Source organism: Podarcis bocagei, assembly GCF_964188305.1.
Source record: "Podarcis bocagei genome assembly, chromosome: 2".
NCBI classification, from domain to species: domain Eukaryota; kingdom Metazoa; phylum Chordata; class Lepidosauria; order Squamata; family Lacertidae; genus Podarcis; species Podarcis bocagei.
The window spans coordinates 95,434,366-95,448,695 of NC_138126.1; the positions used below are offsets into that span (position 1 = coordinate 95,434,366).

The following is a 14,330-nucleotide window of genomic DNA, read 5'->3' on the forward strand; positions in this document are numbered from 1 at the left end:
TCATCCGTAGCCGATGTGGTCAGTGGTCAGAGATGAAGGGAACTGTAGTCTAACAACACCAGGAGGGGACTAGCCACGTAGTAGGCAATGCTGGGCTAGTTGAACCAATTGCCTGACCTGCTCTAAGGAAGTTTCATAAGTGCAGATACTGTGTATGTCATGTGTGGTGCATGGTGCTTGGACCAATGAGAACACTGCTTTCCATGGAATTGCTGTGTTCATTGTCTGTACACTGTGGATAATCCCAGCATCCAGCCTGGGATTCCCTTACACTTCCTGCATTTCTGAAGCTGCTCAGAATATCCAAAGCTGTCTGAGCTTGGCTGCCTGCATAATGGATGCTTTATTTGTCTCTCTGTTGCGAGCACTGCCCTTGTTGCTTTGGAAAGGACTTCTGAGCATGAAAGACAAGGTCTGTCCAAACCGAAGTTTCGAGCCTTTAATTGGATTTTGCTTTTCTTCCTGTCCCCACACCCCATCCAAGAAAAAGCTTTCCATGTCAGCAGCTAAAGATGGTGGCTGGCTGGGCTGAAAGTTAATGAAACTTATATGCAAATGTTTATCTGTGCAGAAAGATACGTTTTTTTATTTTTAGTTTTTTTAAAAAAAATATCTGAACTCTCCTGTGAGTTTTGCAAGAGGTTAGCTGCATCCAAAACATGTAGACAGAATATAGCAAATCACTCTCTCTCACACACATATTTTATACCTTCAAGCATCTCCCATTCTCAAATTGAAAGAAAACATACTGAAAAGAAAGAATAGCTTTATAAGGGCTTCCCCACAACTTTGCCTTTGCTTGGAGGTACTTGGAATAGGGTATATTCCTTTTTTTTTTTTAATAAATTTTTATTGGTTTTACAACATTTTTAAGAAAAACAAACAAACACAAAACAAAACAAACATACAAAATAGTTTCAAAGATATTTTCATAAACCTCTTTTCTTGGACTTCCCCATACCCCCCCTCTCTGCATCCCAGTGTCCATATTTGAACTAGCAACTCCCAATTGTTACTTTCTAATCTCTGTCGTCTTAGTCCTCCTTTATTGTCTAACCTTGTATCCCTGTACCCTGTTACTTCTAGCAACCACAACATTTTAACATTCGTTCAGTTTATAGTAGTCCTTAAGATAGCTTTTAAATTTTTTCCATTCTTCTTCCACCATCTCTTTACGTTGGTCACGGATTCTGCCTGTCATCTCAGCCAATGTCATATAGTCCATCACTTTCATCTGCCATTCTTCCAGAGTAGGTAAATCTTGTGTCTTCCAATACTTTGCGATGAGTATTCTTGCTGCTGTTGTGGCATACATAAAAAAATTTCTATCTTTCTTTGTCACCAATTGGCCGACAATGCCCAAGAGAAAGGCCTCTGGTTTTTTAGAAAATGTACATTTAAGTACCTTTTTCATTTCATTATAGATCATTTCCCAGAAGGCCTTTATCTTCGGGCATGTCCACCAAAGGTGATAGAAAGTACCTTCAGTCTCTTTACACTTCCAACATTTATTATCGGGCAAATGATAGATTTTTGCCAGTTTGACTGGGGTCATGTACCACCTGTATACCATTTTCATAATGTTTTCCTTTAAGGCATTACATGCCGTAAATTTGATACCGGTGTTCCATAACCATTCCCAGTCATCTGACATAATGTTGTGTCCAACATCCTGCGCCCACTTAATCATAGCAGATTTAACTGTTTCATCCTGTGTGTTCCATTTCAACAGCAAGTTATACATTCTAGATAAATTCTTAGTATTGGGTTCAAGCAATTCGGTCTCTAGTTTTGATTTCTCCACTTGGAAACCGATTTTCCTATCCTGTTTAAAAAATTCCATTATTTGGCGGTATTGAAACCAATTTTCTACTTTGTGCTTCAATTTCTCCTGACTTTGTAGTTTAAACTTGTCTCCATCCTGTTCTAAGATTTCCCAATACTTCGGCCATCCGACCTCCATATTGAGTTTCTTCACTGCTTTAGCCTCCACTGGTGACACCCATCTAGGGGTTTTATTTTCCAATAGGTCTTTGTATCTTATCCAAACATTAAATAATGCTTTTCTAACAATGTGATTTTTAAAAATACTGTTAACTTTGTCATACCAAAGATATGCATGCCAACCAAAAGCATTATTGAAACCTTCCAGATCCAAGACATCTTGGAATAGGGTATATTCCTGGCACACTGCTATTTATTTATTTTTTAATATCTTGCCATTCTCCCACTGCAACACCCAAGGCAGCTCACAGCATAAATTAAGGGCATATCCACACTTAGCTTTTGTCCTGCTCTTTCCAGGCACAGGTCTGTGCTTTAAAACTCCAAGTCCAAGCACACTCTCTTTTTGTCCAAGAGCTTTCTCTGTGAAAAGCCACTCTTTAAATCGCAGTTCGGGTTTTCTGTGGATTGCTGTTTGCTCCAGTTCAGCTTTAAAGAGTGGGTTTTTGCAGGGAGAGCTCCGGGGCAAAGAGAGAGAGTGTATTCTGACACAGAGCTTTAAAGTGCTTGGAAGGTGCAGAGGAAAGGTAACTGTGAATAAGCCCTTAGACAGATACAACTAAACATACACTATACATATTAAAAAGTAACTCCATTAAAGGCAGTACTGGACGCATCTAAAAGCACAACATGCAGCCTCAGAAGACCCTGCCTCAAAAGTCTGTCAGAACAGAAAAGTCTTTGCTTGCCAGCAAAAGGAAAACAGAGAGGGCACCAGCCTAGCCTCCTGTGGGAGGGAGTTCCACAATCCAGGAGCAGCCACCAAGAAGACCCTCCCTCATGGCCTCACCAAACATCCCTATGAATGTGGTAAGACCAAGAGAAAGGTGTTCCTGGAAGGCCCCAAAGCCTGGGCAGGCTCATATAGGGAGATTCAGTCCATCCAATAGCCTGGACCCAAGCTGTATAGGCTTTGCAGGTCATAAGCAGCTCTTTGAATCATGCTCAGAAATGGCCTGGAGAGTGATAACAAGGAGTTTCTGTTCTCCCTGTAATCAGCTGCATAGCACACCACTATATCACACTACTGCTATATAACACACATTGGAGCCTGAGCAGGCCACGTAGCCTTGTCTTCTGTATTATACAGTTCAATGAAAAATCCAGAGTTTCTTACCATGTATGGAAAGACATACCGGTAACTTCTTGCTTAGCTGTCTAATCCTGCAAGATGACTGTATAAGAGATTGTAGGCAGAAAGGGGCATCCAGAGTTGCACCGTCAGATATGAAAGACATTAAACAAGCCTTCCTGTGTCAGAGTATTTGAAGGGATCCTATAATTACTCAAGGTTTAGAAGGAGTGACTGAGTGCTTGCTGCTGTGTTTCCTACTTTTTTTCTCCGAAGGGACAACATTGGTTGGAATGCATTTGTCTGATCCCACATGCCACTTCCTGTCCTGCTCACCCACCCCCAGTAACCAGAATGCCATATTTAGCAGACATGTGGGGAAAGCACATATAAGTTCAGTGCCTGCCTGCCTATGGAGGGTGCAGACCAAAAGGCAGAATTCTTTGCTGCTTCTCCAGCTTCATGGGAAGATGATTCATCTGTCCTAATAATCTGGGGATGGAAATGAATCACCAGATAAATGCAGACCAGCAATGTCATGTGCTTATGAGAGAGAGAGAGGGAGGGAGGGAGAGAGAGAGAGAGAGAGAGAGAGAGAGAGAGAGAGAGAGAGAGAGATGTCATTTGGGGGATGTAGTCAAGCCATACTCATTCTCCATGATGCAAAATTATTCCACTTAGTCAGCATGGGTCAAGCAGGCTGGAACAACACATCTAAATTTGGAGTCCAGGCCCTGGGAAGGATATTCTCAAACATGGGAGGGCTCTAGAGGAAGCCGTGACAGCTGTGCAGATAGACAAGCACTTGGAAGGACAGTTTTAATGTAACCCCAAGGCATGCTTCTCAAGCATCCTTTGTTGTGAGGTATGTCCCAAGTGTTGCAGAAGTCCGCTTGACCTAAGAAGATCAGTGAATTGGGAATCTCTAGTCCCAGGGTGTGGTCTTAAGGTACATGAGGCTACGCAAGTCTGGGTTTGGTCAGTGCCTAGACAGGAGACCACCAGGGAATCACCTGCACCTGCTACTTTGGGTTCCATGAAGGAATAAATGTGAGATGCAGGAGGCAGTGATGGCTTTAAAATGGATGACTTTAGAAGAGGATTAGATGGCGGCTATGTTCTGCCTCCACTGTCAGAGGTAGCATGCCTCCAAACAGCAGTTGTTGGGAATTGCAGGATGCTGTTGCACTTGTGTCCAGCTTGCAGGCTTCTCACAGGAATCTGGTTGACTCCTGTGTCAACAGGATGCTGAAGTAAATGGGCCATTGGTCTGATCCAGCAGGATTACCTTATGTTCCTAAATAAATAGAAATAAATAAATCTTAGTTCAGCCATGAATTCATGTGTAATGTGAGGATAATACACCTGTGCCCCAAACCTTGCAGTTGTATTTGCAAATGTTATGTTGACAATAAGACAAAGGGTGGGTTCATAAGGCTCCCAGTTTATGGTTGAGCTACATGTGGGTGAGAAGTGCAAAATGAGTCTCTGGCTTACACACCTATCCTGGAAGCATGTGTGGCAGGCAGGCAGTACATGAACTGAGCACACATACATTCTGCATCACACATGTTCTGCATGCAGTCTATGGGTGCATAAAATTTCCTCCGAGTCCCACAACCCACTGCATATATAAAACAGGTCTTTCTCCTGTTGGCATCTGTCTGTCTTGAGAGACAATGGAATGCACCTCCAGGAGTGAAGTCAAACAGCTGCATTAGAAGCACCAAAGTGACCTTCCATGGTGCAAGCCTGGGCTGTGTATGGAGTCCTTGGGCTGTCCAGATGACAGGACCGCCCTCTCAGCCTCACTGATGTGGTCCAAAGGAAAGCAGGGCAATATGTTTGGTGCCAGCATGGCTGCCGGTGTTTCCAGAAAGAGGTGTACAAGGTGCTATTCAACCGTCTTAGGGAATCCACTCAGGATTTGTGTCAGGTTTACTGCACTGTAATAGTCAAAGTGGTGGATTTTATTGGATGAATGGCATGGACACAGGGATGGGGCACCTGCAGCCCTCTGGATGTTTTTGAACTCCTACTCTCATCTGACCCAGCCAGCATGGTCAATGGACAGGAGTGATGAGAGCTGTAGACCAGCAACCACTGGATGGTCATAGGTTCCCCACCTTTGGACTAATGGCTTTGGAGGCTCCTTCCTCTCTTTACTGGAAACTGGACTGGGAGATCTGAATAATACTTTCAGGCTCAGCAACTTGTGGGCCTGGCAACATTTGTTTCCACAGGAGTGCTTTCTAGAGTGTTTCCAGTGCAGGCCCATTTGTTAGCATTGGCGATCTGTGCAGAATTTGTGTGGAGGCAGCGCTATGAATAGGACTGGCAGGAATCTGGTTGCTTGCTAATGGCCGCTTCCTGAAACTCCACATCCATGACCATTGACATATTGCAATCAACCTATTCGTTTTTTAAAAACTAGCTGGAGAGATGTTGGTTGACCAAACCCTGGAGCTGAAAGGGACAGTCTAGCCCAGCCTGCACAACTTGGGACCTAGCAAGCCAAATGCAGCCCACTTAGCCATGTATGGCAGCCTGCCAGCAGCTCAACAACCTCCTGGCAGTAGAGCCAGGAATTTTCTCAAGCTCTGGGTGATCTGCATTTGGCTTGGTAAGTCACAAGTTCTGCCAGCTTGATGCAGTCCAGCCATGCACCCAAAAGGCATTTCCACCCACCCACCAGCAATCCAAACCACACCTTCGGTTTTGCGGCCAGGAGATGCTGCAAAAACTGTGCTATGGTCCCCTCTTGTTGGGTAGACCAGGGATGAATGATGGCTAAGCTCAAGGCATGGGTGGGCTGCCTTGATGGGAAGAGATGCTAAATGAGCACATCCTGTTGCTGTAAATAACCCATTGCAGACCCGCCCTGACAGCTGCAAATAAGTCCAAGTCCATTCTCTGGTAGGCATTGCAAGGGGGGATGCCCATGGCAGCACCCTCCCAAGTCATAGCAACAATTTAATAAACCAGCTGTGATACCCCACCTTGTTGGTGAGCTCACTGTGACCATTCCATTTAATTTCCACCCTGGTTGGTTGCTTTGCCAGCACAGACTTCATCACCTTGAGTTTTTGACAGGGGCTCCTGGAGATCCAGCCTTTTCCCTCTAGACTCTTCCACCACCACCACCACCCCACCCCATCACTGGCAAGAGAGATTTTTCAGCCTCTCAGTTACAGGCCAGCTGTAGGAGCCCCATCTCTCTGTTGGCAAATGTGACAAGGGAAGGTCCAGTTCCTCATGCCAAGGCAACACGGCAGCTCCTTGCCAAGACTGAGTAGGAAGCCTCTTCACTGGAGACAGCAAACATGTGCCGTAATCCTTCCTAGTAGCTAACAGCCTGTGATTCTCTCTCTCTCTCTCTCTCTCTCTCTCTCTCTCTCTCTCTCTCTTTCTACTGAGGAGTGAAGTCAGCCTTCATCAGCAGAATAGTTTGTGTATAATTTGACCCCCCCCCCAAAAAAAAAACAATCGCAAAACCTCAGACCAGGCTGGATGGAGGAATCAGCTGGCTTCTGGAGCTACAAAGTGCTTTTTAAGCCAAAAAAGTAGGGGAGGAGGAGAAACGGCAGCAGAATTAAGCATGGAGAAATCAGGAGAGACTTTTTAGCAGCTGGCGGAGAGTTGCTTGCTTTGTTCCAAGGAGCCAAGTTGCAGAGCATCTCCCAGCTAATATTAAATGACAAGTCAAGAGAGCGGCAGCCTTGTCCTGGAAATGTACGCACTGTGCCTTTAAGACTGTCTTGCGGGTGAACTGAGTTTCTCAGTTTAGCCCTGCACGTGGCAGAATATATTTTTTTCGAGTTGGGGGGGGGGGAGAGAGAAATCACATTGAATTTCTCTCTCTTTTCCTGGGTCATGCCTTTGGCACCTTCTTTATTCCTCTCTCTCTCTTTATTTCAACGAGACAAAGCTACTTCAGTTTGGAGCACAAACATATGATCAGCACATGGAAATGTGGTAATCTGGGTGCATTCGTGATTGCAGCCGGTTGAAGAAATTAGACTAAAAACATTTTTTGAAGAAGAAGAGGAGGAGGAGAAGGAAAGCTGGGGGAAAGCAACAGGGAGAGTGGTTAAAAAGTACAATTTGGGACAGGCGGATGCTGAATACATCTGGTCGGGATGGAGAGGGACCGGATTACAGGTGAGTGCTGGAGTCATTTGATAGGGTGTGTGTGTGTGTGTGTGTGTGTGTGTGTGTGTGTGTGTATTTCTGTCTTTCACCCCCACTTTCACCCATTGCCCCTTGTGGGTTCTTCAGCTTCATTGGAAGCAGATCAGCCAACCTCTCTTATTTCACTCCAGCATTCTATAAGTTGCATTTCTTTAACTCTGCCTTCCCCTCACCATTTTTATGGTCTGCACATAGATGTTGGTGCTAGAGAAGTAGCAAGGGTCAAAACGGTTTTCTGGATCTGGATTTCATTTGATTCTTACCCCTACTCCATCCCCACTCCCCTTCTTTTCCAGTTTTTGGGTGAATTTTCAAGGGAAGAGAATGAATGCAGAGCCTGTTAAGTGTGAATTTGGGCAGTTGGTGGTGGTGGGGAAGCTTGGAGAACTGGGGCGGGGGCTATCCCAGCTCTGGCTGGAGGATGCCTTTATATTCTGGATGTTGGCCGCTCAGTTTATTTGCCTGTGTGTTGTGGTTTAGCGCTGCCTTTCGTGCCAAAACTTGTGTGAAAAGGAAGGAGCTTCCACCCGCTCTTTATCCTCTGGAAATGTTTGTATTGCTGCCTGGAGAGATTTAGTTGCTGGGCAAGGGGGTTTCTCGTTGCTAGGATAGGGTGTCCCGGGTGCGTGCGTATTCCCTGTGTAGGTAGCATAACCCTGGAAAATGAAGGTTAATTCAGTACGGTTGCTGCAGATATTTCTCCCTGCACTGCCTCATTTTACAGGCAATTTACTTTTGGGCAAGAGCACACCATGCTGGAAAATGGGGTTTAAAGTTTAATACGTCTTTGTGCTGCTGATTTAATCAAAGAAGTGTTTCAGCCTCAATCCCAAATGATGTGCAGTTCCTCAAGACACTTAGCATAGCAGGAAGGGTCATGGTCAGTGGTAGAGCATTTGCATTGCATCCAGAAGAACCCCAGGTTCAAACCCTGACATTTCCAGGTAGGGGTGGGAAAGAATCCCCGTCAAAATCCCTACAGCACTTGCCAGTTGCTGTAGGCCATGTTGAGCTAGAGGGAACAATGGCATGACCCAGTGAAATGTAGCATCCTTAATATGTAAATTGATTGCCTGGGTGGATCTACAATGAAACTAATGAAGCTTAAGCTTCAGGGCCCCTAATTCCAGAGGGGCCCCAGAAGCGACTTTAGTCCATATTGCTTAATTTTTTTTGGATCTAGTAGACCCAATTTGAATTGCATGATTATTATTATTTGCTTGCATATATTTCAACAATCTTGAAGTTTGAGGGTCAGTAAAGGTGATGTAAGGGATGCGGGTGGCGCTGTGGGTAAAACCTCAGCGCCTAGGACTTGCCGATCGTATGGTCAGCGGTTCGAATCCCCACAGCAGGGTGAATTCCCGTTGTTCGGTCCCAGCTCCTGCCCACCTAGCAGTTCGAAAACACTCTTAAGTGCAAGTAGATAAATAGGTACCGCTTTATAGCGGGAAGGTAAACGGCGTTTCCGTGTGCTGCGCTGGTGCTGGCTCGCCAGAGCAGCTTTGTCACACTGGCCACGTGACCCGGAAGTGTCTCCAGACAGCACTGGCCCCCGGCCTCTTAAGCGAGATGGGCGCGCAACCCCAGAGTTGGACATGACTGGCCCATACGGGCAGGGGTACCTTTACCTTTACCTTTAAAGGTGATGTAAATGTATGGTGATCTGTTGTGGAACAATCCAACTGAAGAAGACAACAGTGGTTTCCCAGACCTCATCCCAGACCCCAGTTCAAACTACAGGGCCCCCCAAAATGTAGGTCTACCACTTTGGGCCATATCTTGTTACTGAAGCCTGAAGCCGCTTGGTCACATCATTATCCATTCTCAACTGTTAGCAGGTGGTTGAAAGCCATAATTCCTCTTTGTAGTTATTTGTTGTGGTGGTTTTGCAGTTAACAGAAATTTAGAGATTGTTATTTTTTTAAAGCACCATGACACAGATTTGTTGAAGTTCAGAAATGTTTCTGCAGCAGAGGAGGAGGAGGCAAAGGCATGCCACTGTGTGGTATAGTATAGATAAGGGATTGGACCATAAACCAGGATGTTTCTCGCTGAAATCTCATCTCTGTCATGAACGGGTACCATCGTCTGCAGTATAGGGAGAATAATATTGGCCAGTCTAACCAAATTCAGGGCTTGGACATCACGGGTCACATGCCAAAGCCCAACGCTGACCAAACTCCCTGGCTCTGAGTCACCTGTCACCCTGCTCACCCCCATGTGTGGCCACTGCCTGCTCATTTGCTTGACTTTCTCCCTTGGTTGTCAGGTGCAAGAGAGGACGGGTGTGTGTGTGTGCTCCTGCACCTTTAATAGTTATGTTGAACAGGCTTCCTTAGCAGGAGGACGTTGTCATGTAAAGCTGAAATACCCTCTTCCACATTAAAGGATTGATGGTGTTGAGGAAGTGGGGATCCTCTGAGGGCCCTCCCCCCACCCCCACCCAAACAAAAAACAACAACCCTGGGCCTAGAGCCAGCACTGACAGAGTTGTGGTAAGAATTCTGTCAAGTGCTTTGAACAGCCTGAAGCAGGGCTGAGGAAGCTCTGTGTGGACTAGAACTACCCTCATTCCTGACCATTGCTAGGGTGGCTGGAGCTGATGTGAGTTGGTGTTCAATGATATCTGGAGGGCCATAGATTAGCCACCTCAGTTCTAAAACACTGTGTATGCCTCTGTGTGTGTGTGCGCGCACACACACACGCCATTTTGATTATGTAACTTTGTCCCTGAATCTTCAGAGCAGAAGTTATCTCATGAAGAAACACCCACTGCCCATACTCAGGAAGAGTGTTTTGTCATAGCCTGATTTCCATTTGCCTCAGCATTAGTGTTGCTTTGACCCTTCCTTCCCAGAAAGAACATCTGTGTGCTAGAAATGACTATATGGTCTTGAATTCAGCCACATTGGCTAGCTCAGGCTGTCCTCATTGCTTTTGGGAAAAGCTGGGTGTGTCTGGTGTTCTTCTACTACTTCTTGCAGACGAGAAAGCTGTAGCCTTGTGTCAAATGACTTCCTTTTTTAAAAAAAATGTGTCTGATAGCCAAGCAAAGAACATGCTGCCACCTTCTAGCCCCCCAAGCCCATATCTGTTCCTGAATTTGTTCACCTGGCATGACTGAAGTAGGAGCTGGGAAGCTGTATGGCTATCTTGGGCGTTCCTGGCTTTAGCTGTTGGGCATCCACACTGGAAGCAAAACCACATGTCCTAGGGAAAACCACCAAGTGAGGGTGGAGCACAGCAGTGTCGAACAAAAACTGAACTCGGCTCTGGTCTATCCTGGGGCCCTGTTGTGGTCCAGCAACACAATTTGAGTTACACAGTCACATCCACTGTCCCGGCAGGGTCAGGAGTCAGCAGCAGCAATGTCAACACTGCATGGAAAGTCGCTTCACTTTTCTGATACTCAGGGCTGCCCTGCAATGCTTCTGTACACATCAGTGTTATCCATGAAAATGCTTCTATATATAAGTCACACTGATATTTTATATGAATTTGTGTTGTGGTGGCATAAGACATCCTGACAGTAAGAGCTGTTCGACAGTGGAATTTGCTGCCAAGGAGTGTGGTGGAGTCTCCTTCTTTGGAGGTCTTTAAGCAGAGGCTTGACAACCATATGTCAGGAGTGCTCTGGTGGTGTTTCCTGCTTCGCAGGGGGTTGGACTCGATGGCCCTTGTGGTCTCTTCCAACTCTATGATTCTATGATTCTATGATTCTAAGAATTCCTAAATAAATACCGGTAAACATTAGCATCTGCCCTCTGCTGCCTCAAAGATTACCTATCATTTTCTTGGGTCCTCTCTCCCTCTTGCAAATCACTGAGGAGTTCTGTACATTCATGCGTGGCAATGATACCTGCTTTCAAATGAGTGCCCCTTGCATTTCCTCTGTTCCTCGCCATCAGCAACAACGTTTTATGGTCCCACTGAGCCAATTTGCAAAAATGCACAATTGTGCAAAGTATAAATAAGGTTATATAACCCTGTCTGTCTAAGTGCTCTGAACCAGCGGGAGCAGAAACGGAACATGAGAGAGAGTGTGGGAGAGAGGGAGAGAGGGAGAGGGAGGAGGAGGAGGAAGAGAGCAACATAGTAATCCCTCCCACAAACCATAGTCACATAATATCTAGTTTTGATGGGTTTTCTTTTGTAATTAGCAGCACAGATTGGATGACTTTGATCAGATGGAGGGATTAGATATCAGCAGCATTTATTTGCACTGCATCCACTGGCTGCATGTAGGTTTTAGTTCTGGTTTGCTTTGAGCAGTTCATGCATAGCTTCAGCATGTAAATTCTTTACATGGGGGACTATGGGAGTGAGTCTCAAGTGCCACACACCCACACATAAAACATGCCTCTTACAACAGAGTGCAGTGTGTGGTGGTAGCCAAACCTAGCCTACCAAGGAGTCAATAGACCACCTGATTTTGTTACTTGCCCAGGATAGCAAAAACCAAGAAGTTGTAAAGCACTTTACAAGCCACAAGATTCAGCTGGTGGGCTGGGCTGTCTTTTGCTTGGTGGTTCACAAGCTGTGCAGATCTGGCCTATGAATCAATGGACAATGTAGGTCTTGCCCGTACAATCCAATTATTCCTTTTTTCAGCCTCTTTTTATGTTTTAGTACACTCAGAACTATGCAGAATCACATGTTTTTGATACTGACAATGTAAGGGTCCACTACATGGCCACTTTGTGCAATACTGGCTTGAATTAGAACTGCTTTCCATTGAGAGCAGTATGTGACTTCTGCCCTGCAAACTATGTGGTGCATGCTAGGCCTGCATCATGGAACTATTCATGAAAACAAGGAGAAGACCAGCCCTGTCCACATAAAGTCCACCTAAGAAATGGCTCACAGCTGTATCCAGTGCCATGTGTTTCAAATTGGCACAGGCCTGCAGCAAAAGTCAGTTGCATACAAGGCATTGGCCAGCATTAGGACAAGGAGATGGGCATCTACATCTTTCTTTCTTTCTTTCTTTCTTTCTTTCTTTCTTTCTTTCTTTCATCTATAGTGAGCATTTGTACCCCACTCTTTAGCCAAAAAGGCTCCCAAAGTGGCTTACATGAAATCAAAATATGACACTCCCTACCTGCAGGCTTACATTCCAATAAATATATTTATTTATTTTTTGCTCCTGCTCTCTGTATGGTGCTTAACCATGAAATCATGGAGCAATAAGACCACAAACTTAATGCTTTTTTCAAAGTAACTTTAGTATAGGGTACTGTTACTTTAAGGCCAACTACAAGACTTGCACAGGTCACATGAGCAGAAATTGGAAGGGAGCTGCGTACAGCCTGAGCCAAGGAGAGCCTAGGCTAGTAGCCTTATCCCGATGAATAGAGGTATTGAGGCAGTGGATCTCAAAGGGTGTGGCAAGTGTGGTGGAAAGATTCAAGGACAATCAAAGTTAACATTGAAACAGTTCAGTGTCGCACTCATAGTATGGTATCAAAATGTTTGTTTTTCATTTGCAAAATGAGAGCAAGAACATTTAAGTGATACTGCATGCTCACACCTCTCATTCAGTTTGCATGCATACTTAAGGTACATACACAAGAGTCTTGTTTATAATTATATTTTGGGAATGATTTGTGTTCTTATGGAGCTGCATTGTTTTATACTTTCTGGATGCCCCATGATAATATTATAAAGCAATTGTATTCTATGATATAAATGAAGCACTGCTAGGAGTCACACACCCCCCCCCCAATGTATTGCTCATCCATAAAAAAATAATAATAATGTGGGATGGGCAAATTGTTATTCTTAAAGTGTGGCTCAGAGAAAAAAGTTTGAGAACCACTGTATTAATGGAACCACCTTATATGAAGTTAGATCATTGATCCAGCTGCTGCGTATTGAACCCATTGACAGGCCGCAGCTCTCTAGGGTTTGAGACAGGAGTCTTTCCCAGTCGTAGCTGTAGGAGCCAGGGATTGAATCTATAGCTTTTTGCATGCAAAGCAGGAGCTGTGACCAATGGCTCCATTGCTGGTTCCTGGATTAATAGGAAATATTGCAATGTAACTATGATCATTCAGGCATTGCCTAGGGTGGCTATTTACAAACCTCAAAAAGGAGGAAGGGGAGTGGAGAGAGAAAGAAAGGCACAATCAAAAACAAGGTTCAAAAGATGACATATATTTGCATAAAATGTGCTTACACTAATTTATGTAAATATAGGAAGAATGACTAAATAGAAACACAAACATTTCACCGTAATGGAGAAGACTGTGCTCAGCTGCTGCGTGTGCCTGTTCAAGTGCCCCTTAAGTTCCCTGCAGGGCAGCATCCCTGCAGCTCTCTCTCATGGTTCTTTATCTTTAAACTGGGCTTGGATAGGGCAGCCCTACAAATAGCGTACTGCCCTCTGTGATGCCTCTGGATAATCATTTTCAGGCTTGAGAGTCAGTTTTGTTACCAGTAATATACATGTACACACACAGCTTGTTGTGCTTTTCAGATCCTTTGCAGCACCATTTGCTGTTCCTGCTGGTTAATGGCCTTTGTGAGCGAGAGCTTGAAAAGAGCAAAGCCAAGGCAAGAGGATTTTGTATGCTCAGCCTCCCCCAGCGACATCATGCTTAGCATTTAAGAGAACAAATGAGGGCAGATTGTGTACTGTGTCTTTGCCTCTCCAGAGCTTCTGTAATATGTTCTCCACTCTCTCATTCTTAAACTCTGCCTCCTTTGGTCTGAACCACTTCAAAGCAACTGTGGATACTGCTCTTGAGTCACACAATGAAGTAAGCATGTCTTGTCTGCTTCAGAGTTGCCAGATTGCCTTCATTTTAAAGGATTCACCACTATTCCAAAGTGTTGTTGCATCACAGAACATAAAATATATTTTCTTATTTCCCCGAGACTCACCGAACTCACTCCACAGAGTTGGGGGAGCCGGTGTAATAATAGCTAAGAGACTAGTCTGTGAATCAGGAAGCCCACTGGTTTCAATCTTCCCTCTGCCTTCCTCATGTGGTCCTTAGGCAAACCACACTCTCTCAGCTTCAGATCCATTATACAAATCTATGGTGCAACTACTGGA

The 14,330-nt window shown here is 44.9% G+C and overlaps 1 protein-coding gene across 2 annotated transcripts in view; it reads left to right on the plus strand.

Moving 5' to 3' along the window:
- Positions 1-14,330, plus strand: part of SEPTIN9 (septin 9) — a 207,879-nt gene that overhangs the window by 43,988 nt on the left and 149,561 nt on the right. Inside the window, exon 1 of one of the 2 annotated variants that reach the window (XM_081185394.1) lies at positions 6,584-7,237. The exons of the other annotated variant lie outside the window; for it this stretch is intronic. Coding sequence (XP_081041520.1) covers positions 7,216-7,237 — 22 coding nt within the window. The 5' untranslated portion in view covers positions 6,584-7,215. Of the gene's footprint in view, positions 1-6,583; positions 7,238-14,330 lie in introns of those variants that run through there. 2 annotated transcript variants of the gene reach the window in all.